Source organism: Pipistrellus hanaki (genome assembly GCF_964339955.1).
Source record: "Pipistrellus hanaki genome assembly, chromosome: 13".
NCBI classification, from domain to species: Eukaryota; Metazoa; Chordata; class Mammalia; order Chiroptera; family Vespertilionidae; genus Pipistrellus; species Pipistrellus hanaki.
Window position 1 is genome coordinate 33963565 of NC_140515.1, and position 26115 is coordinate 33989679.

General features: G+C 35.8%; 1 protein-coding gene across 1 annotated transcript in view; it reads left to right on the forward strand.

The window, feature by feature from the left end:
* Positions 1-26115, forward strand: part of STAG1 (STAG1 cohesin complex component) — a 240384-nt gene that overhangs the window by 183652 nt on the left and 30617 nt on the right. Inside the window, exons 16-22 of the mRNA XM_084901751.1 lie at positions 6562-6665; positions 10102-10194; positions 10285-10374; positions 10514-10717; positions 12150-12220; positions 14050-14137; positions 15508-15588. Coding sequence (XP_084757877.1) covers positions 6562-6665; positions 10102-10194; positions 10285-10374; positions 10514-10717; positions 12150-12220; positions 14050-14137; positions 15508-15588 — 731 coding nt within the window. The remainder of the gene's footprint in view (positions 1-6561; positions 6666-10101; positions 10195-10284; positions 10375-10513; positions 10718-12149; positions 12221-14049; positions 14138-15507; positions 15589-26115) is intronic.

The following is a 26115-nucleotide window of genomic DNA, read 5'->3' on the forward strand; positions in this document are numbered from 1 at the left end:
TGGATAAATGCAATTCTTGAAAGCAGGCAATCATTAACTCTTATAATTTTAAAATATTTTTATTGGTTGTCTTCTCTGTACTAACTAGTATACTGAGCACTTAAATTCGTTCACTGTCCAGATGGGGCTTACATTCTAGTGGGGAAGGTAGCCCAAAACCAAGTAAACAGAGCTAGTCAGGAGTTTATAAGTGAGGTGAATAATAGTAATAATGAGTGGCCCATCTTTAGATTGAATCTTGAAAGAAAGACTTCTCTGAGGAGGCCACCTGTGAAACAAGAATCTCAGGAATGAGGGGGCTTGCCGTGGAAAATGCCAAAAAAGAGCTGTTTAGATAGAGGAAAAAGCAGTTGCAGAGTATCTGAAGCCTGATGATATTTACATTCCAGGAGCTGGCGTGGTAAGCATAGTGAGCCAGTGGCACAAAATAAAAAGGAGGCCAAGGCCAGATGATATAAAGTCTTCTAGTTCATGAATGGACTTAATTTAGTTTGAGTGTAATCAGAGCCTTTGAAGGATTTTAAACAGGAGAGTGATGTGGTCCAATTTGTATTTTAAGAAAAATGCCTTATGAAAACATGATTTGGAGTAGGCAGACCAGTTAAGTATCTTTTGCAGTGGTTTCTATGGGAAACAAAAACAAAAATATAAAAGAAGATGAATTATAAAGAAGGAAGAACCCTAGCTGGTTTGGCTCAGTGGAGAGAGCATCGGCCTGCAACTGAAGAGTCCCGGGTTTGATTCCGGTCAAGGGCACATGCCCAGTTTGTGGACTTAAACCCCAGTGGGAGGGCATGCAGCAGGCAGCCAATAAATAATTCTCTCTCATCATTGATGTTTCTATCTCTCCCTTCTCTGAAATCATTAAAGATATACTGTATATATATAAAAAAAAAAAAAAGTAGCAGTACAAGGGAAGAGCCCATGGCTGAGTTTTAAAGATTATGGATGGGGGACAGAAACAGGAAGAACAAGAGCAATAAGAGCCCTAGCAAGCTCTAAAAAGGATAGCTGATAATTGTACTCTATAGAAACCCAGTTAAGAGAGGACTCAAGAGAGCTATACTTAATAACATCACATGCTGCAGAGGAGAAAAAGAACTAGATGATTTAGGTCACTGGTGACTTTTAAGCACTTCTTTTCAATTGTAGTGAGAGAAGTTCATGGTGATAATCAATGGGCAAGTAGAGATGATGTACAAAGAGGTTTCCATAGATTTCAAAGTTGTATAATTATCTGATGATTTACACTATAAACAGCTGCCTATTTAATCCAGGTTTTGTATTTGGTTCTTGTCTATGGTTTAATGCTTGCTTTGCCCTTTTTTTTTTTTTTTTTTTTTAAATCGTTGATACTATTACAGGTGCTTTCCTCATCCCCCTTTGTCCACCTCCTCCCAGCCCTCACCACCCTCCCCTCACTTCACCACTCTGTTGTCTGTCATATGTTCTTTGGCTATTCTCTTTGCCTTCTTTTACCCTTCCCCCCTGGCTTTGTTTTCAATTTTATTATTTGGTTTTGCTGTCATATTCCCAAAAGGGACTTCAATTAAATTTCAACCAACCTTGCCTAAGTAGATGGTTTCAAATTATAAATAACAAAGTAAATAACAAAATTGTTGTTAATGGGCACTGGGTACAATTGTGTTATTTTTCAACACCAATGTGGAGTTTAGTATATAGTAGAGGAATGTTTCCATACTTGAGATAACTTGTTCTCTCCTTGCTTTCCATAGAACTAGATTATTCCCCTAAATAAAAGTAAATGCATTTAGTTCATAGACAATCTTGCCATTCTTTTATCCTTAGCCAAATTGGAAAGTTATGAAATTCTAGAATCATAAAAATAGAAACTTAGTTGTTTTATTGAGTGGAAAGCTTTTTTATGTTATTAGGCATTGGATCAGGGAGTATAAATGGAAAAACTGAAGCTATTTTATGTGGTTTTCCTAAAACTAAAGTTCATGTATTTTTCCTAAAGCCATAGAATCTTAAAACAAAAATGATCAAATTAGGCCCTGGCTGGGTGGCTCAATTGGTTGTAGTATCATGTAATACACCAAAAAAGTTGATTGTTCAGTTCCAGGTCGGAGTGCACACAGGAGGCAACTGATTGATGTTTCTTTCCCTCACTCCCTCTCAAAATCAAAAACATATCCTCATGTTAAAAAAATGATTGAATTATGCCGAAACCGGTTTGGCTCAATGGATAGAGCGTCGGCTTGGGGACTGAAGGGTCCCGGGTTCGATTCCGGTCGGGGGCATGTACCTTGGTTGCGGGCATATCCCCAGTAGGGGTTGTGCAGGAGGCAGCTGATCGATGACTCTCTCTCATCGATGTTTCTAACTCTCTATCTCTCTCCCTTCCTCTCTGTACAAAATCAATAAAATATATTTTTTTAAAAAAATTAAAAAAATAAAATAAAATGATTGAATTAGGATGTGCATACATATTCTTATATAGGATGATTTTGGTAAACAGTAAAGGAAAAGATGTTATGTCTTTGTTTGCCTTTTCATTGTTCTTACCAAAATTTATTTTAAAATAATTAGTGTAAACTTCTAAATTTATAAGTCTTAATTTCTTTTCATTCAGTTTATACCTACTCACTCTATAATCTCCACATCTATTGGTCTTTAACACAGTTAAGTACACAGAGGAAAGGAGACAGAAGGGGGGGGTGGGAGACAGAAAGATAAAATTAAACTATTCAAATTAGTCTCAAAATCTATCTTTAAAAATACATAGGATTGAATGCAACAGGAAAGTACAGAATCAATGTGAATAAAATGATAATGTTTTGTTAAATGACCTAAAATAAGACCTCAAAAATGAAGAGGGCTAAATTATATTTCTGACTGAAAAGATTATATAAATGTCAGCTATTCTGAATATAATGCATAATTTTCTTAAAATACCAGTCTGAATTCTACAGTGAGTTCTGTGAGGTAAAAAGGAACCAAGTAAAATGATTTTTAAATTTAAAGAATTTTAATTAAAAGGCAGTGTGGCATAGTGCTTAGGAGCACAGATTCTGGAGTCAGACTACATGAGTTTATAAATGTGACTCTACTACTAAGTGCTTTGAAAAGTTATTTAAATTTTCTGTGTGGCTGATTTTCCCCATGTGTGGAGAGTGAGGATATTAGTTCCTATCTCGGAATTATTTTGAGAATATAAAAGGTTATAAATCACTTCTAATAAATATAAACCACTTCTAACAGTGTCTTATGCATAGAAACTGCTTAGTCATTTGCCATTAGCATTAGAAAATTTTTAGAAAAAGAAGTAGGTAAGGGAATCTTGTTCTACTAAATACTCAAATTGGGCAAATTGAGTTACATATTAAAGTATATTATAATATACTAGAGGCCCGATGCACAAAATTCATGCACAGGTAGGGCCCCTGGCCTGGCCGGTGATCAGGGCCCATCTGTGGGGTGACCAGGGGACCCTGTTGACACCCACCTTTGATAGCCTGGGGGCAGCTCCTACATTGAGCATCTGCCCCCTGGTGGTCAGTGCACATCTAGCAACCAGTCATTCACCGGTTGTTCGGCCATTCAGTCAGTTTGCATATTAGGCTTTTATTATATCTCTATATACAACCCTAATATGCAAATAGATCGAACAGTGGAACAACCGATTGCTATGATTTGCGCTGACCAGAGGGTGGGTGCAGAATATGGTGGGCATTGGCTGTGGCGGGATAGTGGAGCAGGTGAGCAGGGGTGCCAGACCAAGGCGGGGCGCCAATTGCTGTCATCGGGGCGAGTCTCTGGGGGTACTGAAAATTCTTTGCTCCCATGTACCGCATCCCACCTGGTGCTTGCATCTACTGCCAGTGCCAGCCCCACATGCACTACTGCTGGCACCAGAGCCACTGCTTACACCTGCTGCCGATACCCTACGCCTGCCCAGATTGGTCAGAGGGTGTAAGCAGTGGCTGCCAGCCCTGATCACCTCTGAGGGCTTCTCTACCTCCCCTTGCTTCTGAGGGGCGATCAGGGCAGCAGCCACTGTTCGCACCCACTGAAGGCATCGGCCCCCTCACACCTGTTTCTGGCGCTGGCATCAAAAGCTCTATGCTGTCAGCAGGTGCAAGCGGGGCTGGCATCAGTGATGGTGGGAGCAGGGCTGCCAGCAGACGGGACCAAGCCTCGGCAGGAGGGGCCGGGCAAGGGTGCAGAGAATGGGCCAAGACGTTCCCTGTGTCCATCGCAGCCTCACAGCCCTTAGTTCTCAAGATGCGCAAATCCACACGGCCCCTACTAGGATTATGAAGCTGCTATAACCAAAACAGTATGGCATTGTAATAGAAGTAGATACATTAATGAAACTAAAAGAACCCAGAAGTATATCTAAGTATATATAAGAACCTAAAATATGTCAAAAGGTGATATTTAATTCAGCAAGGAAAGCTTGTTCATTTAACAATGTTGGAGTCATAATTGTCTCTTCATCTGGTGGTAATAAACTGGCCCACACTTTATACTATCAGCAGAAATAAATTCCAGAAAGTTTAAAAGTTGACAAGCAAGTGAAGGACAGTGGGGGAGGAGGAGAGAGGGAAGGCAATGAAAAAGAAAATATATTTCTCTAATCTCTAGAACAAGGAGACCTTTGAAAACAGTATAAGAAACCCAGAAACTTTTTGTATGTGTATGAGATGATGAATGTTAACTAAACTTACTGTAATCATTTCACAATATATGTCAAATTATATTGTACAACTTAAACTTATACAGTGCCATATGTCAATTACATCTTAATTACTAGAAAGGATGTAAAGAAACCTAGAAGCTATTAAACAAATTGGTACAGATATAACTTTGCAAAAGTTAACTCTCTTTCTCATAAAACATACTATAGCCTGACAAGAAAAGGACAAACTGAGAAAAAGTTTGTATTGTTTAAAAAACAAAGTTACTATTTCTAATACACAAGAGTTTATAAAGAAGTAAGGTGACTAATAGTAGAAAATGAGCAAAGAATAAACAAAAATCTCAGAAAAAAACTCGAAATCAATGAGCAAGAATATATACTCCAGTAATTAGTAGACTAATAAGAAGGAGCAAAATAACAATGAAATAATAATTTTTCATCATTGGATTTGCAAAAATTAAAAGGCTTTATAACATTCAGTGCTGGCAGGGATCTGAGAACCAAACATTCTCATGATTGTAGTTGGAAGAATAAATTGCAATAAAGAAACTGTCAGTATCAAGATTTTAACCTTTGACCCAGTACTCCTCTTGGGAATTTATTCTGCAGAAATCAGTTACATAAATATTTTAATATTAATATTTATTGCTGCATTGTTTATAAGTATAAAAATTTATAAATTTGAGAAGGTTGACTAAATTGTGGAGCAAATTATATTATAATTTATAGATTTATGAAAGATAATTATTCATATAATTTTGCAGTGACTAGAAAGATATTCAAAATCTATTGTTAATTGAGCCCAACTAGTGTGTGTCAATGGTTGAGCATTGACCCATCAACCGGGAGTGCATGGTTCAATTCTCAGTAAGGGCAGATGCCCAGATTTTGGGCATGATCCCCAGTAGTGAGTGTGCAGGAGGTAGCCAATCTGTGATTCTCTCTCATCAATGTTTCTATCTCTCCCTCTTCCTCTCTCTGAAATCTATAAAAACATATTTTTAAAAATTTTATTGTTAATATCAAATGTATACATAATACAGCATGATCTTTTTTTATTAATGACTTAAGAGAGGAAGGGAGAGGGAAAGAGAGATAAAAACCTCATTTATGAGAAAGAATTATTGATTGGCTGCCTCCTGCATGCCCCTATTAGGGATCGAGCTTGCAACCCAGGCATATGTCCTTGACCGGAATCGAACCAGGACCCATCAATCTGTAGGCCAATGCTCTGTCCACTGAACCAAACCGGCTAGGGCAGCATGATCTCTTTCATTAAAAAAAAAAAAAAAAAAAAGACAGCTTGCCTTAACTGGGTGATTCAGTTGATTGGAGCATCAACCTATACACCAAAATGTTTCAGGTTCAATTCCTGGTCAGGGATATACCGAGGTTGCATGTTTGATCCTCAACCACGGCGCTCATGCGGGAGTCAACCAAGCAATGTTACTCTCTTTTTTCTTCTCTAAAAATCAATAAAAACATCCTCAGATGAGCTTTCAAATGATGTATAAGGAAATATAGTAAAATTCAGCTTAACTCAGGAGCATAGTAATAGAAGATACTAGGTATTAGAAAAGATCAGCGTTGACCCTCTTTTTCTTTATATATAATGTCACCCAAAAATATATATACACATTAACTGCCAGTAGCTCAATTTTGAAAATAAAATGTATTTTAATAAATATTGACTTGATAATTATTCAAAGTGTGTGTATACATTTTGGGGGGGACACCCTATATTTCTTGCTTGTCTTCAAAAAATAACAAAATACAGAACTTCAGTGTTTAAAATAATCAGTAATGGAATATATTCACAGTTTTTAAAAATTGTTTTAAATTTTATATGCATTTTTATTATAAATCTCATGCTAATGTATTTTGTTTCACCTTAGCAATGTCTGACCGTCAAGAGAGTGCGCTAATAGAGCTAATGGTTTGTACAATCCGTCAAGCTGCTGAGGCACATCCTCCTGTGGGAAGGGGTACTGGCAAGAGAGTAAGTTATATTAGTAATAAATCTACAAAAAAGATTTTAATGTAATTAACTATCTTAAGTATTTGAAAATTTTATTGGTATATGTATCCCTAAAAACATGATGTTTTTTAAATGATACATGCTGTGGTATTTCATCTTCAAAAATAGATTTTTTTCCTTCTATGCTTCTTTAGCACCTACACCTGCTGCTTCTAGTCTAGTGCTTCTAAGAAATTTTGCATCTATATCTGTTAAAAGTGCAAGGCAAGCTGCCTAGTTTGTATGCTCTTCCATTTAGCAACTAATCTTAAGATAGTTATGTTCTTCGTGCCTTTATTTCCTCAGCTGTAATATGGGAGTTAATAATGCAGGTTTTATTGGTATTAAAGATAAATTGAGATAATCACAGATGGGAAGATTATCTGAAGAGGTAGACAATTTCTCTGTGCAAAAAAACAACAGAAGTATAAAACTGGAAAAATTGTTTAAAAAAAAAAAACACAACACATCAGGAATCTGGGGTTTCACTGAAGTTTAAAAAACAATAGCAACAACAATTTGAGAAACATTTTTCTTGAAAAAATGCTCAAGCTTCTGTAAAAGCAGAGTTTTCTTGCCAGGTGTTATATACAGTATACACACATCCCTTAAGTTTGATGAGATCTGTAGTTTTACCAGAGTGGTACTGTATACAAAAACCAACAGCTTTTAAGGAACTAGTGGGAAAAGTCCCTTTGTCAGCTAGAAATGGCAACTTGGTAGAAACAAGTAGGAATACCCACATATTTGATATTCAGAGGTTGTGTTCACAGTTGATAAGAACAATGGACAAGCCAAGAATCTAACTAAAAAAAATCTTGGAAATGAGAAGTCCATAAAAGAATTAGATAAGCTCTCCACACATCCTTGGATGACTGGGAAATCTGAGAGACCCTGACCTAAAATAAATGTCAAGCCAAACTTTGACTATGTTCTTATACCCACAAACAGATCAAGTCTCATAAGGGAGAGGCTGTATAGATTTGAGGTATTTGAGCACAACTTTTGCCCAAATCATTGACCAGTAATCTGTTGAAAAACAAAGGGGACTCCTAGGAAGACAGGCTAAAGAAAACAGTAAGAATAAAAATTTCAGGCAGAGGCCACTCATCATGGGAGAGGATAGTTACACAATTTAAAGGTTACTTAATTTTTAAATGAAATTTTAAAAATTGATTTAATATATAGTGTCTATTATCCAGATATGTCTACTTTTCTAGAAAAATTATAGCCAAAGAAGCAGTAAAATGTGGCCATACTAGGGGGAAAGCAAGAGGTATATAAAAACATGCTCAAGTCACTATTCCGAGAGATGCAAATCAAAATAAGAAGGTACCATCTCACACCTGTCAGAATGGCTGTCATCAACAAATGACAAGTGCTGGCGAAGATGCAGAGAAAAGGAACCCTCGGGCACTGCTGGTGGGAATGCATACTGGTGCAGCCACTGTGGAGAACAGTATGGAGTTTCCTCAAAAAACTAAAAATGGAACTCTCATTTGACCCAGTGATCCCACTTCTAGGAATATATCCCAAGAAATTAGAAACCAATCAGAAAGGATATATGCACCCCTATGTTCATAACAGCACAATCTACCATAGCTAAGATTTGGAAGCAGCCTAAGTGCCCATTAGCAGATGAGTGGATTAAATGGATACATCTATACAATGAAATATTACGCTGTGATAAAAATGGAACTTTTACCATCTGCAACAGCATGGATGGAACTGGAGAGCATATGTTAAGATAAATAATCTAGTCAGAGAAAGATAAATATCACATCTCATTTATGGAATATAATGAACAATATAAACTAATGAACAAAAACAGATTCAGAGGCAGAGAAGCATTGATCAGACCGTCAAACCTCAGAGAAAAGGTAGGATGGGGGTAAAAGGGAGAGATCTACCAAAGACTTGTATGCATGCATATAAGCCTAACCAATGGACACAGACCCCAGGGGGGTGAGGACATGAGTGGGGGGATGGGAGGACAATGAGGGGATAAGGACACATATGTAATACCTTAATCAATATATATATATATATCCCATCCTGGAAAAAATAAAGTAAAAAGCATCAGTGGAATACTATGCTGCTATAAAAAGGAAGGAGCTCCTATCCTTTGCAACAACATGGATGGGCCTAGGAGAGCATTATGCTAAGTGAAATAAGTCAGAGAAAGATAAATATCACATAATCTCACTAATTTGTGGAATATAATAAACAACACAAACTGATGAATAAAAACAGATCAGAGACAAAGAAGCATTGATAAGACTGTCAAAGCTCAGGGAAGGCCGGGGAGGGTGGGGAGAAGGAGGGAAAATCAACCAAAGGACTTGTATGCATGCATATAAGCCTAACCAATGGACACAGATGAGGGCAGCAGCAGATGGGGGCGGAGGGGCAATGGAGGAATAAGGACATTATGTAATACATTAATCAATAAAGAAAAAAAAAAATTTAATAAGAAAAGAAATGGCTTCTCAGTAGGTCCAGTTTTTTAAAATGTATTATATCAGCTCAGTAAGAGATTTGAAATGAAGTAAGAAACAATATAGAGATGGATTAATAACCAATTATTCATTCTGAAGAACAGAGGAAAAATGATTGAACATAAATGAACAGAGCCTCAGAAATGTGTGAAACATAAATGCATCCGATTTATGTAATGAGGTCTCAGAAAGAAAGACAGGAAGTAAAAACATTTGAAGAAATAATTGCCAGAAACTTCATGAATTTAATGAGAAATAGTAATGCACATATCAAAGAAGCTTAACAAAACTAATAGAATAAACATAAAATATTCCACTTCTAGGCACAGTATAGTCACACTGTTGAAAGCCAAAGACAAAACTTGAAGGTAACAATAGAAAATTCAGGTAGAGAGGGCAACAGCAATAAATTAGCAGTTGATTTCTTTTCAGAAACTGGATGCCAGAAAACATAGAATGTATTTAACATAGGGGAGATCACTGTTAACATACTGAGATTAAAACTCTAGAAAAATTAGAGGTGGGGGTGTCAAGTGGAGAAAAGGAGACATGTAAAACCTTAGACAATAAAAAAATAAAAGTAAAAAATAAAACTCTAGAAAAATTATTTTTCCATTGGCTCCAGTATTTTTCTCTTCATAACTCTAGTTTTATGGAAATGTTTTTGTTTTCATTTAATTTGAATAAGTAATTTGTCTAAACTTTAATGATTCTTAAATAAGGAGCTAATTAATCGAGTACCGGTGAATGTTGACTAGAAATTTGCATAAAACTAGATGTCTTTATTTTCATAGTTTGTAAAGCTCCTCTCAAAATTTTCAATTACATTATCTGTTAGTGCTTCATCATTCTGTCTAATGTTGTAGATTTATAAATTAGTACATAACACTTATTCTGTGCCCATTTGAATTTATTTCTAGGTGCTAACTGCCAAAGAAAGGAAAACTCAAATTGACGATAGGAACAAATTGACTGAGCATTTTATTATCACACTTCCTATGTTGTTATCAAAGGTACAACTTTTTTACACTTTTTTAATATATCACAGAGTTTACTTATTACACTATAAAAGTGGTTACTTTTCTATTTTTTCTTCCTTCTAGTATTCTGCAGATGCAGAGAAAGTAGCAAACTTGCTACAAATCCCACAGTATTTTGATCTAGAAATTTATAGCACAGGTAGAATGGAAAAGGTAAGACACTATGAAATTAAAATTCTGCTATTGTATTGAGTTTTATTAAATGTGATCATATAGACTTATTTGTTATTTGGCAGATGCTTATTTTTGTTTTATCTACTTATCATAGTTGCATGTTTTTTCCCCTCCTCAGCATCTGGATGCTTTATTAAAACAGATTAAGTTTGTTGTGGAGAAACATGTAGAATCAGATGTTCTAGAAGCCTGCAGTAAAACCTATAGCATTTTATGCAGTGAAGAGTATACCATCCAGAATAGAGTTGACATAGCTCGAAGCCAGCTGATTGATGAGTTTGTAGATCGATTCAATCATTCTGTGGAAGATCTATTGCAAGAGGTATGTTTTAAAGTTAATGTGAAATATAATAATTTTGGCTAATAATTATTAAAGGTAGCTGAGTGTATAAATTGTTTCCATTTTAAATAAAATTTAGTCCAATTCTCTACACCTTTCAGAACTTAGCAGTATTAGTATTATTGTAATTGTTCATCCTATAAAGATCAGCCTTTGTTATACTTTTTTTTAAAAAGATTTTTAATTTATTTTTATTGAAGGGAGAGGAAGAGAGAGAAACCTTGATGTGAGAGGGAAACATGGATCTGCTGCCTCCTGCTTGTCTCCTACCAGAGACCAAGCCCAAACCAAGGCATGTACCCTGGCCAGGAATCAAACCAACTGAGCCACACTGGCCAGGGCTATTATACTTTATTTTTTAAATTTGTTTCACAAGATATATATATAGATATAGATATAGATATAGATATAGATATAGATATAGATATAGATATAGATATAGATATAGATATAGATAGATATATATATATAGATAGATAGCTATAGATATATAGATATATATGTGTGTGTGTGTGTGTGTGTGTGTGTGTGTATTGTTTGTTTGTTTGTTTTTTGAGAAAAACCTTAAGTCCTGGTCTTTTTTTTTTTTTTCCTTTTCTTTCTTTAATGCTCTCTTCATACATTTTAAAGACTATTTTTATTGCTATCAGAGAGGCAGGGGGAGAGAGATAAAAACATCATTAATGAGAGATAATTATTTATCAGCTGCCTCTTGCACACCCCCTACTGGGGATCAAGCCCACAGCCCAGGCATGTGCCCTGATCAGGCATAGAATCATGACCTCCTGGTTCATTGGTCAACATTCAACTACTGAGTCATGCCAGCAGGACAAGGAATGACTTTTCTTAAATCTTTTTTTTTTTTTTTTTAATTTTCTATTCCTGGAATCTAATTTGCATTTTAATATTACTTTATGATATGCTAATGCGTAGAAAATTAAAATTATGTGCTTATGAGGGATGGCTGATTACTAGTGGCATGCCCAAGATAGCAGGAAGCTTCTCCAACTGGTTGTTTTTGTAATTATTTCTGTAATTATCAAATCCTATCTTTTCCCTCCAATCTGAATAAGGCAATCTTGAAACCTCACAGCTTTCTATGCTCTGATATCCAAGCTGATGATCTTCTTAATCCAAGTAAACTATATCCCCCTACTTTTAATTTTAAATTTAAAAAAAATTTAATCATATTTTATGATGTATTGTGATTTATCTCTCACTGTTGGGATTAGGGGTATCTTTCATTTTTTTTATTTTGTTTTATTTGTGTTTTGTTATTTACCAACAGTGAATATGTATTTTTTATATAATAATTACAATTTTTATTTAAGCAGTAAGTATTAGTAAACTTTCAGGTGAATTTGAGGATATATAAAGGTGTGGTAATAAGGTAATGTCTACTTTTTATTTATAGGGAGAAGAAGCTGATGATGATGATATTTACAACGTGCTTTCTACATTAAAGCGGTTAACCTCTTTTCACAAGTATGTGATTTCATTGGAAGTAGATTCAGTGAAAAGCAGATTAGTCAACATAAACCAGACTGATCATATTTGTAATGTTTAACATCCATATAACAGTGGGAAATTTTAAAGAAATATCAAGCTGTTGTAAAGTTTTTCTTTATTATTCTAATTTTCTTCAGGTAAATTATGGGGTTTTATTTTAATACTAGAGGACTGGTACAGAAATTTGTGCAAGAGTAGGCCTTCCTTCCCCTGGCTGCCGACCCCCGAGACCCAGGCCCCCCTCACAAAGGGAGGCCCTGCCCATCTGCTGCAGCTGCTGATTGGTGGCCTGGGCCTCCCTCTGCAGGGCGATCATGGGGTGATGACCGGGCCCTGACCAATCACATCACATCTGCCTTGGCTGGCCTGGTGCCCGTGGGTGTCATAGTGTGGTCCCAGATGGTCGTTGTCATTCCGCTGTTTGGCCGTTTGGTCAATTTGCATATTATGCTTTCATTATATAGGATGGTTATTTAAGGAGTAAGATTTATCATACCTTATAATAAATGCACGCTGTAAAGGTTTAAGTTAATTGTATTTTTAACAAATTTGATGAGTTTATTCTGTAAACTAGCATTTCTGAAGTATTTCAATGGATAGTTTTTTAAAGTCTTACTAAAAAATGTTTTGGGGAAAGCCATGAAAGTTATTTCTGTGAGCTTTTATTTCTGAATTGTTCTTGTTTGTTTTATGTAGACAGAACAGTTGAATTTGAAGAAGGGCAAAAGGCTTGTTCAAGGAAATAAGTGTCATTTTCAAATTATAATTTGCATGTCCCTTATTGTAAGACACGCTTAGCTTCTCTAAAGAAAGGAAAATAGAGAACTTCGTTGTCAAAAGAATTTTTAGATGTAGGCCTACATCAGTAAATACTTCAGATTTTAAAGCATTGTCCAAAATCTAAGCTTTTTCTTTATATACAATACATTGTTCGATATTTCATGGAGACACAAACTTAATTTTTAAAATATTTAGATGTATGAAAATAAAAGTTGACAGCCCATTATCTACTATTTTTAGTAGTAGAGCTCATGACAATTTAAAATGTCAGCATTATCTAATTCAAAACTCCTCAGCCCATGCAAATAACTACACTAAAGTTATTGGGCTTTGTCATATTTTCTTTCCCCTGGTTTTAGCAAATCTTTTTTGAAATACATTTGCTTAATTCTGTGTGATCTCAGAATTTGTTTAAATGTATTTTTTATTTTTAAATATGCTAGGAGAGAAAGAACTATGGAATATGAGCTTAGGTTGACCATGTTGAAGTAATCTTCACTTAAACGTGTGAAGGTTGTTTGTTTTTTATTATGGTACTAGAGGTCTGATGCATGAAATTGGTGCAAAGACCTCAGCCCCCCTCTTCCCCCGCCTTCCCCCAGTGGCTGCTTTGGCCTCCGCCCACCAAGGTGGCTGCAGGTCTCTGCCTCTGTCCCTGCCCACCTATCACAGCAGCCACCAGGCTCTGCCTCGGCCCATGCCCGCTGCGGCTTCGTCCAGAAGGGCATCCGGTCTAATTAGCATATTAAGCTTTTATTATTATAGATAGTTTTGTTTTATTTTAGAATGTGTAAAGTTTTGTTATTACTGATTTCTTTTAATGAATTCCTAATATCATCTTGAGCTCTCTCTACCTCTTTATTTCCCCCTCTCAGTTCCCTCTTTTTTCTTTCTTAAGTAAGAGCACTTGAATATTTCCTTTATGATTCTTTTTCAACTCTACAAGAAAATGAAGTTATTTTACTTTAAGTCATTTTATTTAAAATTCATACTAGAATAAAATTAATAAATTTTGTTTATTTTAGCGCTCATGATCTCACAAAATGGGATCTGTTTGGTAATTGCTACAGATTATTGAAGACTGGAATTGAACATGGAGCTATGCCAGAACAGGTGGGTGTTTATTAATCTTCCTTCTATCTCATTTTAGAAAGCTAAAGATTTTTCCAATCACACAGGATTATCAAAAGCCTTTCATAGAAAGTAGATGATAATTCTTTAATATAGCCACCTTCTTTGAGAATTCTTGCCATAGCGATTAAATGTTACTGATAGATATATCTTCGGGTTTAAGCAGAATAAAATAGGAAACATTTGCTGTAATGTTCTCAAAACTTTTATGTTAAGGTAAGCATTTTTAGGATCACATCCAGATTTCTTTGTCATGGTAAGATGACCATATCATTGTCCAAATAAGTGTTCTTTTAAAAGTGAAAAGGGATCGCTTCTCGGCCTTTTGGCTAAGATCAAGTGTAGTATCTGTTCTTATCAGTTTAAAAGTGAAAAGGGGTACTATTAATTACTCTAAGATAAGCATTAGCCAGATTGTTACCCTCCAATAAGGTCCTCTGTGATTTGGTTTCTACTGATTTAGACTTCTTTCTTGCTTTCTTTTATTTATTTATATTTTTAGAGAAAGAGTTGAGGGGGAAGATGGGGGAGAGAGATGGAGACACAGACATGATTTGTTGTTCCACTTATTTATGCATTCACTGGTTGCTTCTTGTAGACCTCTGACTGGAGATGGAATCTGCAACCATGGCATATCTGGACAACACTTTTAACCAACTGAGCTACTCGGCCAGGGCTAATCTAGTCTTAGTTTATGCTTACACTTATACTCTATGAAACTTTTCACAGTTTATCAAAGAAGCTTCCTTTGAAATTTCTGTTTCTTCACTTATGTTTCCTTTTATTACCAGATTAAAACTTGTATCTTTCTTTAAAGATTTAGTGATTTTTTTTCTTCTCTAGAATGTTTTTCCTAACCATTATCACTTCCTATTCCTGGCTAATATGTGAGTTCCTCTTCTCTCCCCTCAACACATTTCCCTATGTGTGTATTCTTTTATCAGACCAATTATTAAATTATTATAATTGTTACTAATTTGTCTTTTTCAGTTGATTCTTCTCTGAGATGAGAGAATATGTTTATTTTTAAGCCCCTGTGTCTAGCAATAGGCTTAGAAACTGAATAAATATCTGTTTTAAGAACAGAGTTCAGACAGTGAACATTTGGTAATAGTGTCTTTTTTCCCAAATGGTTATCATTTTAAATTTTTATACAATTATGCCTCTAAGATGATGTATATTTCTTTCTTTCTTTCTTTCTTTTTTTTTTTTTTTTTTACCAAATATTATTTTATAGATGCTCCTTAATTTTGTAAAACTTTTGGACTATAAGCTATGAAAATTATTGTAATATATAAACTGTACAATTGTAAATTATATCTCATTTGTTTGAATTTTTTTATTTGATACAGATAGTTGTACAGGCATTGCAGTGTTCCCATTACTCGATTCTTTGGCAGTTGGTGAAAATTACTGATGGTTCTCCTTCTAAAGTAAGTAAGAGTTTCTGTAGGCAGAAGGGTTATTACTAAAATAAAATAATCTCCATTCATTTATATTTAATACATTATTGTTATAAATTATAGTAAATTATCATCTTGACAAAATATAAAATAATTTTCTTGTTATCAATTTTTGCTTTATCCTATGAGTAAGTATATTTTATCTCTTTGGAAATAACCAGTCTTCAAGCAATAGATAAAAACTTTATTTGTACAAAAGTTAAAATTTTTATAGAAAATAACCATTAAAAAAATAGAGTAATATTGGGAGATAATAGTATGCAGCTTTCAGATCTGGCTGGCATCATGGAACCTTGGGACTCAAATTAAGTAACACTCTTGTTAAAAACAACTCAAATTGTTGGATAATTTTTTTTAGCTTCTAATTTTTGACTGACCATGTAAAACAAAAAGGGAAATACAAACCAGATATTAAATGAAACTAGGATTCAAGAGAGTCGGCAAAGCAACTGAAGCCTACTTAACCTTAAGGATCTTTTCTAATTTAGACAAATTGTAAGGCCCTCCCAAGGTGTAATGTCTTATAGGTAACACACCTCCCTGAAAATTTGGGATCCTAAAGAGTTGCTCCCAGCTCAAGGGTAAATTAGAAATAAATTCACCCCAGCTCCATGAATGGAGAAACACAAGGAAAACAGTTTGTCTTAAATTTGTCATTGATTAAAAGGAAGAAAACAGGTGTTCCAGTAAGATCTATAACCATGACTGGCTTTCATATAGGTTTTCACCCTAAAATTATACTACTTCAGTGGTTCATTAAAAAATAAAAAATGAGAGTTTGATTTAAAAAGTCTATATCACTTTTGAAATGAGAGCAGCTTGAACATAAGAGTTTAAACACTTGATAAAGAATCAAATAGTCCTAACCGGTTTGGCTTAGCGGGTGGAGCATCTGTCTGCAGGCTGAAGGATCCCAGGTTCAATTCCGGTCAAGGGCATATACCTTGGTTGCGGGCACATCCCCAATGGAAGTTGTGCAGGAGGCAACTGGTCAATGTTTATGACTTATCTGTTTCCCTTCCTCTCTATAAAGAGTCAATAAAATATATTTTATTTAAAAAAGAATCAAAAATATTAGGATGTTGCCGAAAACGGTTTGGCTCAGTGGATAGAGCGTCGGCTTGCAGATTGAAAGGTCCCGGGTTCACTTCCGGTCAAGGGCATGTACCCTGGTTGCAGGCACATCCCCAGTGGAGAGTGTGCAGGAGGCAGCTGATCGATGTTTCTTTCTCATTGATGTTTCTAACTATCCCTTTCTCTTCCTCTCTGTAAAAAATCAGTAAAATATATATATATTTTAAAAATAGGATGTTCACATAGCCTCACCTTAAAACAGAAGCTGCTAAGCCAATAAAGTAGTTCAATAATACATTACTATACAGAATGAATAACTTGATATAGAGCATTCTTTTCTCAGAGAAAGATTTCTTTTTTTATTCTTCTGATTAAAAATTTGAGGAATTTGCTGCCTTTGGAAAGTAATTGGGTTTTTGTTCTTAATTAGAAGAGCGATATATTGGTTATCTTCCTGGTTGTTTTTATTTTATTTTATTGACAATTTAGTCTTGATACGCCAAAACTGAAATTAACCTTTTGTAGTAACCAAAATCATTTGAAAATTGCATTACATCCTCATGTTTTTAAAAATGTTCTTTAAAATGGTAAAATTAACAGAGATTGAATATATGTAATTATATATTCAATGTAATTACATAAAAATATATAAATATATTAAATTTTAATAACAAGAGTTTATTATATGTTACAATTAACTTTTTTTCTAATTTATTCTCGTTAGTTTTGTATTCTTGTTTTTCCACTGAGGTAATTTTGGTTATCTGAGGCACAGATTTTCTGATTGTCATTGCAAGGAGGGCAATGCAGATTTTGTGGCCAGCACTGATTTCTTTTATGCTAGAAAGAATGATATAGCATCTTTTTTTTATTTTTTATTTTAATAATCCTTACTTGAGGGTATTTTCCCATTGATTTTTAGACAGTGTGGAAGGGAGAGGGAGAGACAGAAACACCGATGTAAAAGAGACACATTGATCAGTTGCCTCCCACATAATACCACCAGGGCCGGGAGCCTGCAACCGAGGTGCGTGCCCTTAACCGGAATCAAACCCCAGGACCCTTTAGTCCACAGGCTGACGCTCTTATCCATTGAGCAAAACCAGCTAGGGTGCTATAGCATCTTTTAGGTGTTTTCATTATTCAGTTGATTTCTATTTATATTTTTTATTCATTTATATTATAAATGAAATTCTTACATAGGTATCTCTCAAGTTATTTCCTCCCACTTTGAAGTTGTTGGTAATTTTTCATTCAAAATATATTTAGTAATTATTATGTTCAGTTGTGTCTATAAGGTGGTTTTCTAAGTGATAATCTTAAAAAGCATGAATCTTCAAGATACATGGAAACTTAAAAAAATTAATCTTCCATTGCTAAGATTCTCTTAAAACAATTATTTTAATGACTCATATTTTACTAGATTAGGAATTTTCAAGCTTTCTATATAGGATATCTTTGAAAATTTAATAAGCTTTGTACACATATAATTTATATTACTAACATCCCAATTGATAAGATATTAACAACTATAGTTCTAGCCGAGGATTAACTTACTATGCAAATATTCTTGAGGCAAGTCACTTAAATATATTAGAGAGACACAGACAACAGCATAGTGATAGCCAAAGGAAAAGGGGAATGGGGATAGGTGGAAGAGAGCAAAGGGATGATAAATTAAGACAGAAAGAGACTTTAGTTTGGGTGATGTTTTACTATTTTTAAAAATATATATTTTATTGATTTTTTACAGAGAGGAAGGGAGAGAGATAGAGAGTTAGAAACATCGATGAGAGAGAAACATCAATCAGCTGCCTCCTACACACCTCCTACTGGGGATGTGCCCGCAACCAATGCACATGCCCTTGACCGGAATCAAACTTGGGACCCTTCAGTCCGCAGACCGACACTCTACCACTGAGCCAAACCGGTTTCGGCATGTTTTACTATTTTTTAATATATATTTTTATTGATTTCAGAGGAAGAGAGAGGGAGAGAGAAATAGAAACATCAATGATGAGAGAGAACCATCCATGCCCATCCAGAACCATCCAACCTTCTGCATGCCCCCTACTGGGGATCAAGCCAGCAACCTGGGCATATGCCCTGACTGGGAATCAAACTGTTAGCTCCTGGTTCGGAGGTCATTTTGTAAATCATTTTAATATAAATGCTCTAAATTAATTAAATCTTTATCTTTAAAGTAGATATTACCATAGTCTTATTTTATAGATAAGGAATCTGATTACTTAGAAAATTGGGCTTGCCTAAAATTACAATTTTTTTGAATCTCAATCTAGTTGTTTTTCTGTTAACATTCTTTAAATTCTTGTATTATTAAGCTTTTAATACAACTTGTTCTAGAGAATTTTATTGTGGCTTTTTAACAAATTATTTTCTAAAATAATTGTTGGTTGACTCCTCACTAAATACAAATGTCTGTTAATCGGGTTGGTTGACTCCTCACTAAATACAAATGTCTGTTAATCGGGTATTAAAAAATTATGTCATATAGCCTTTTTTTTTTCTTTTTCATCATTCTGTGTCTATAAAAGCATTTGAATGAGAAGTTATCATGGTTTTAAATGGCTTATTTTGTAATACAGGTTTGAAGTTAAAATATATGGAGGACTTTGGTAATGATGCACCTAAAACATTTCCCCCCTGTTTTCTAAAATTTAAAAGTAATTCAGTAGGCTCTCGGGATCTAAATATTTAATGCGTAATGTTGATCATTTATAGACAACTTGAAAAATCTTACTCCATTAATTAATATTTCTGTTGTTGAATAAGTATTTCAAGCATGTCAAACTCAAAGGTTAACATGGGCCAAATAAACAAGGTTTAAGTTTATGTGGGCCCCAAAAAAACAAAAGCTTCGATTTTCATAGAAACATAGGTTTATTTCGATAGAGACATGCTGAGTACAAAAGGCTGAAGTAAATGAGTAATCATTAACATAAAATAAGAGAACATTTTAATAAAAATTAATATTTTTTCTTGAACATTAACTTATCAGACACTGAATAACTGCACAAACCAATAAATTAATGCAAATAAACCTATTTTTCTTGTTCTCCGAAAGTGAAATATGTCCTGTTGTGCACACCAAACAAGTCGTCAGTCCAAGACTAATGATGGGGCAATCGGCTACTAAAATATTCACTGCTAGTATTAGTGGAGAGAAATAGTGCATCTTTGCTTAAGGTGCATAAGGGAAACAAATGCAACACAATTATAGTCATCAGTCATTAGCGAACATTGTAGTTCGTTATTAATAATAACAGGATATTGTAAAAATGAAGTTACAAAAATTTTTATTAGAATGTTTCTTACATATTGTTATATTGGCTAAGCTGAAAAAATATTCATTGTGTGCTTCATGCAGCCTGGGGCCCATGAATTTGACATGCTTGAAGTATCCTATATAATAAAAGGGTAATATGCAAATCGACCAAGCGGTAGAATGAGCAGTCGCTATGATGCGCACTGACCACCAGGGGGAGCTGCTACAGGGGGAATGCCGCTCAGCCAGAAGCAGGGCTCATGCTGTGGCAGTGCTAAGGCTGTCCAACTGACGGGTTAGGCCCACTCCCCGCGGTCAGTCGGGGGTTGCGAGAGGGCGCAGGCCAGGCTGAGGGACGCACGCCCCAGCCACGAGTGCACGAATTTCATGCACCGGGTTTCTAGTTATGTTAATAATATGGAATGAGCCATTTAGCTAGTGAAGGAGCTAGCCAGCTGACCACTATGTTTTTCTCTACTCATTAGTACATTTATAGAAACTTCTTTACTGCTAAATCTTTGAAGAGGTCATTTGCATCTTTAATTAATAAATTATATGTGTTAGTTTTTGGTATAAAATGTAAGGTAAAGTGCTTTTCATAAAGTTGGGCTTTCTTACTTGAGTACATGTTCATTGTTAAAATAAAATAAATTATCTTAATTTTACCACCTGAGGGTAACCACTGTTAATATTTTGGTATGTTTTCTTTTAGTTTTTTTTCTTACAGATTTTTCAGTCTTATTGAAATCATCATAAAATTTACAATTTTATGTTTCCTCTTAGTTAACATGGGATTTCCTCCAGTTATTAAAAGAAATGTCGATAGATTTTTTTTTTCTGTATGCATTAGTCCTTCGTATAGCTATACCATAATTAATTTTACCATACCACTCTACTCTGTTTACAACCTAAACAGTGAACACTATTTTATAAAATGAATATATGAGAAGACTATATCAAGAATGGAGGTGCACTGGGTTTCACTTCAGAGTACTTCCTCTATTCCCCCTAATTTCCAGAGTTGAACCTCTTTTGGCAGTCTCACAGGTCATGCTCCGTTTACTTTGTTCCGGTGCCCCCTAGTGCTGGTTGTGTAGAAGCAGCCTTCAGTTTCTCTAGCAGAAAACATGCTTCTTCAGCTCCTTCTGGACATACACAAAGACTTTTAAAGAGCCAGGTAGATAAGAGTTAGGGCTAAAATAATGCCCCATTACCTTTTTTGGCCTGGGGATCTAGAATTTATTTTTCCTACTGGGAGGAGCAGTCCTACTCTCTGTAATCTTAAGTTTGCAGTGTTCTTAGCCTTACCCTGCATGTTTCTCTTCTAGACAGCAGAAAGAAGGACCTGGGGCAAATCCTGCCTTCTGGATCCTGACCCTTTTCCTAATCCTTTAAATTGAAGAAAGTAAATATCCCTCAGGTAGCTACAGGTCAAGTTATCACTTAGGTGTTTAGCTATAAAATTTGTTCCATTGCCTTCCTAACTGAAGGGTCTCCTCTGCAAATTCCAGCTTGTTTAACCTCTAAACAGACTGGGGAAGAGTGGTGTTAGGGTGAAGGTGGCCAGACTCATAAGGAGATACACTTAACCTTGCTGTTCTTCATATAAGCATACATTCCTAGAAATGTACTAGAAATAGGCTCAAATGTAAAATAACCAACAGGCTGCTTTTTACACTCCCCCCTTTTCTTTTTCCTCCCCAGGCCTTTAGAATGCCAGTGAATAAGAATGGGATAGCTTACTCAGGTCCTTGCCCCAAATTCCTATAATATCAAAATACAGGTACCGCTTCTTCCCTGCAGAGGGGAAAAGGAATGGGACCAAGAGTGAAAATAATGGCTCTCTCTAGGAACAAATGGTTAGCAATGTATAACCATTTTACTTTATTCTTTTTTTTTTCTTTTCTTTTTTAGAGAATCTTTTTCATTACCTTTTACTTCTTGAGAATTCTAAGCTCAGTAACTATCTAGTTAGTTTTAAGCCTTCCCTATGATTGTTTCATAACTTCAGAGTTGTTCTTTGATAATTGTGTTTCTGTTAATGTTGTATCTTACCTCAACTGCTTGATTGGTTGATCTAGGAAGGTTAGAGGTAAAAGATCCAAGTCTTGTTTTATATCCATTTCTTGTTTAGCTCCAAGAATTTCTTTTTAATCTGGAATATACAATAGTAGATAGGAGTTTAGACCAAATTCTGAGCTTCTCTAGAATTTTATCCAACTCTAGAATTCTTAAAGATCTTTGGAAGCCGGAAGTAAATGTGTTCAATTTAGCAAAGAACTTACAAGTTATTATTCCAACATACTGCAGTGGCTCAGTGATTGAGCATTGACCTATGAACCAGGAGGTCATGGTTCAATTCCTGGTCAGGGCTCATGGCCCAGTAGGGGGTGTGAAGGAGGCATCCTATCAATGATTCACTCTCATTATTTGATGTTTCTCTCTCCCTCCCTCTCTGAAATCAATATATATATATACACCTTCTATCCCTTAAGGCTGCCTTAGTTTCACTAGCCTGTCCAGTGGATGTTTTTTAGGATGCTGGTGGTTGTTTCTTGTTGTTTGAATTTTGGATGCTGTTTTTACTTACACAGGGACAGAGGCCTTGAAAGCACCTTTTATAAATACTCAGACACCTTAAGATATTTAATACCTCATGATCTCAGTAATGAGCCAGGACTAAAAAGATTTGTTCTAAATGACAATTATTATAAAGTAATAATGTGTTTTAACTGAGCTTATCAGAGGTCTAAAGCAACATTAACAATTTAAATAAAACATAACACTTCTTTCTTTCTTGTACAGGTATTGGATATTTTCTCTGCCAAAATTAATGGTAAAAGAAGTTTACTTTCCAGTTAAGCCATTTATTTGAATAGAAAAGATATAGTTGTCTTATCCTACTTAATATCCCCTGAGGGGTATTGAAATGCATTTTCCTTCCTAAGTAGGTTTTTTTAGAAATGTTTTTACTTCAGTGGCCATTCTAAATATAATTACTAGGTATTTGTTAAGTGACTTCCTATTGCTGACTCAATTTATAAATAGTGTATATTTCCAGCATTTTTTTGTGTTGGAACATGGTCTTCAAGTTTGAATTTTGGCTCCATTTATTACCACCGGGATAAAGATAAGCAAAATATTTCACCATTGAACTTTATTTTCCTTATGTGTGATATTCACTGCTAGATTGGGGTTGTTGGGAAGATTAAATTGAAAGAAGTGTTTCATGGCCCTGATTGGTATGCTCAGTGGTTCAACCCACACACTGAATGGTCCCAGGTTTAATTCCCAGTAAGGGGCAAGTACCTAGGTTGCAGGTTCAATCCCTAGCCCTGGTTGGACAAGTGCAGGAGGCAACCAATTAATATATCTCTCTCATATTAATGTTTCTCTCTCTCTCGCCTCCCTTTCTACCTCCCTCCCATCCTTTCACTCTCTAAGAAAAAAAGTCAATGGGGAAAATGTCTTTAAGTGAGGATTAACAAAAAAGAAAGATGTGTTTCAGTAAACAATAGCTGTTGTTCTGATGGAGTTAAATTGTGGTCCTAGTCTAATCTTCCCTTATACCAAAAACAAGAATTGATACTAAATGAACTATTATTATGTAAGACTACAGGACTATGTAAACATGCTCAGGAGCTAGTGTACATTTAGGATACAACAGCATAGATTTTGTCCTCCATGTGTAATTGGAATAATTTGGGAATTCAGTTCTCTCACTTTGATTCTAACAGTTACTGCTTTCCCCCTGTCCCTCTGATTCCTCCTTTATCTTCATCTTTGTACACTACAGGAAAGAGAAATCAGAAGATGTTTTGGAACTACAGTAGGCAGCTTAAGGGTTCCTGAATCATAAGTGAGTGGATTAGCCTTTGAGACAATGACAGGAGTCAGCAGGTGGAGATTCAAATAGTCAAGAACAACAACAACACTGAAAACTAGGTATTACATTTGGGGTTAAATATTCAGTAGTTATTTTATTGTGTGTTCACGAAAGTAGCACACTCACTCTATCCCCCTACCCCCAGAAAGAGAAGCTAATAGCAGTTATTCATATAAGAAAGCAACTTGAAAGGTATTGCATAGGGTCTGTCCTACTTCAATGGAAAGGCTTCTTGTCTCTTGGTCATTGTTGTATCCCCCAATGAAGGAACTTAGTTCCATCTGTTTTTATCATTTTTAGTATGGATACTGACTTAGTTGAGCTGAAAAATAATTTAATGAGCCTTGTTATGTCAGTAATTGTGCTAAGTACAGATAAATGGAACACTTTTGACAAAAACGTCCAAACCTGCAGAGAATTCTTATGAGTTTATGTGAGCCAATCTGAGAAGAATTATTGGGAAGCAAAATTTCAACAGATTGAAAAAATGTTCCAGAGAATGACAATTTTGCTGCTTGTTTTATACATTAGAATAAAAGGGGGAGACTTACAGAGGGTTACATGAAATCATTGATAGTATATTAAGGGGTCAGGAGAAAGCAAAATGGGGAAATAAGAGAGAAACATATATTTTTACATTGGTAGGTACAAGGTAGTTAATTAACTTGTATAGCACATAGAGATGGTTATTGGAAACAAGATAACGAGAGCAGTGGCCACTTTTGCAGTGGCTAGAGCATCGGACTGTGGATTGAAGGGTTCAGGGTTCAATTCTGGTCAAGGGCACATGCCCAGGTTGCAGGCCTGATCCCCAGTAGGAAGTGTGCAGGAGGCAGTAGATCAATGATTATCTCATCATTGATGTTTCCATCTCTCTCTCCTTCCCTCTCCCTTCCTCTCTGAAATCAATTTAAAAAAATGTTTTTATAAAAAGATAATAAGGGGGTCCTGTATTGTGCTTTAGTGCCAGGCAGTTGTGCCTTGAAAGGTCTAAAAAAGATTACTCTGACATTTCAAAGGTATATTATCTTAGATGCAAAAAGATAGTCTCACTTAAGGTAAAGATTGGTCTTTGTCAAGAAAGCTACAGGCCTAGGACATGACTACCCACCATGACCCACTTTCAGTTAGGAATTTTTACATTCAGACTATCCTATGTGCTTATTTTTGGTTTCAGTTTTTTTGTTTGTTTGTTTTTGTTTGTTTTTTTAAATATATATTTTTATTTTTTTACAGAGAGGAAGAGAGAGGGATACAGAGTTAGAAACATTGATCAGCTGCCTCTTGCACACCCCCAACTGGGGATGTGCCCGCAACCAAGTTACATGCCCTTGACCGGAATCGAACCTGGGACCTTTCAGTCCGCAGGCCGACGCTCTATCCACTGAGCCAAACCGGTTTTGGCTGTTTGTTTTTCAAAGAGGAAGGGAAAGGAGAGAGATAGAGAGCTAGAAACATCGATGAGAGAGAGACATCGACTAGCTTCCTCCCGCACACCCCATACCAGGGATGTGCCTACAACCAATGTACATACCCTTGGCCAGAATCGAACTTGGGACCTTTCGGTCTGCAGACTGACGCTCCATCCACTGAGCCAAACCGGTTTCGGCTGGTCTCAGTTTTTTAAGTCCCGCCATGTAGGCTTCCTATGAACTTGTCAGGTTTAGTACCTACTACAACAAGCATGTCAGACTCACGGCTGGTGGGCCACATGCCTCATGGGCTGAGTTTGACATGCTTGCACTACTGTTTATGTCTCCTAATAACTTTATAGCCGAGTATAGACTGGACAGGCTACAGTCTATGGGCCAAATCTGGCCTAAATAAAGTTTTAATGGAACACAGTCATGGTAATTTATTTATGTTTTGTCTTATTTTTTTATATTTTTATTGGTTTCAGAGAGAGAGATAGGGATAGAAACATCATGATGAGAATCATTGATCTGCCATCTCCTGCACATCCTCTACTGGGGATCAAGCCCTCAACGAGAAAGAGAGAGAGAGAGAGAGAGAGAGAGAGAGAGAGAGAGAGAGAGAGAGAGAGAGAGGAGGGAGGGAGAGAGAGAGCGGGCGGGCGAGGGAGGGGGGGGGGACACATCAGTGATGAGTAGGAATCATTAATCGTCTGCCTCCTGAATGCCCCCTACTGGGGATCAAGCCTGCAAACCCGGCATGTGCCCTTGGCTGAAATCAAACCAGGACCATTCAGTCCGCAGGCCAGTGCTCTGTCAACTAAACCAAACCAGCTAGG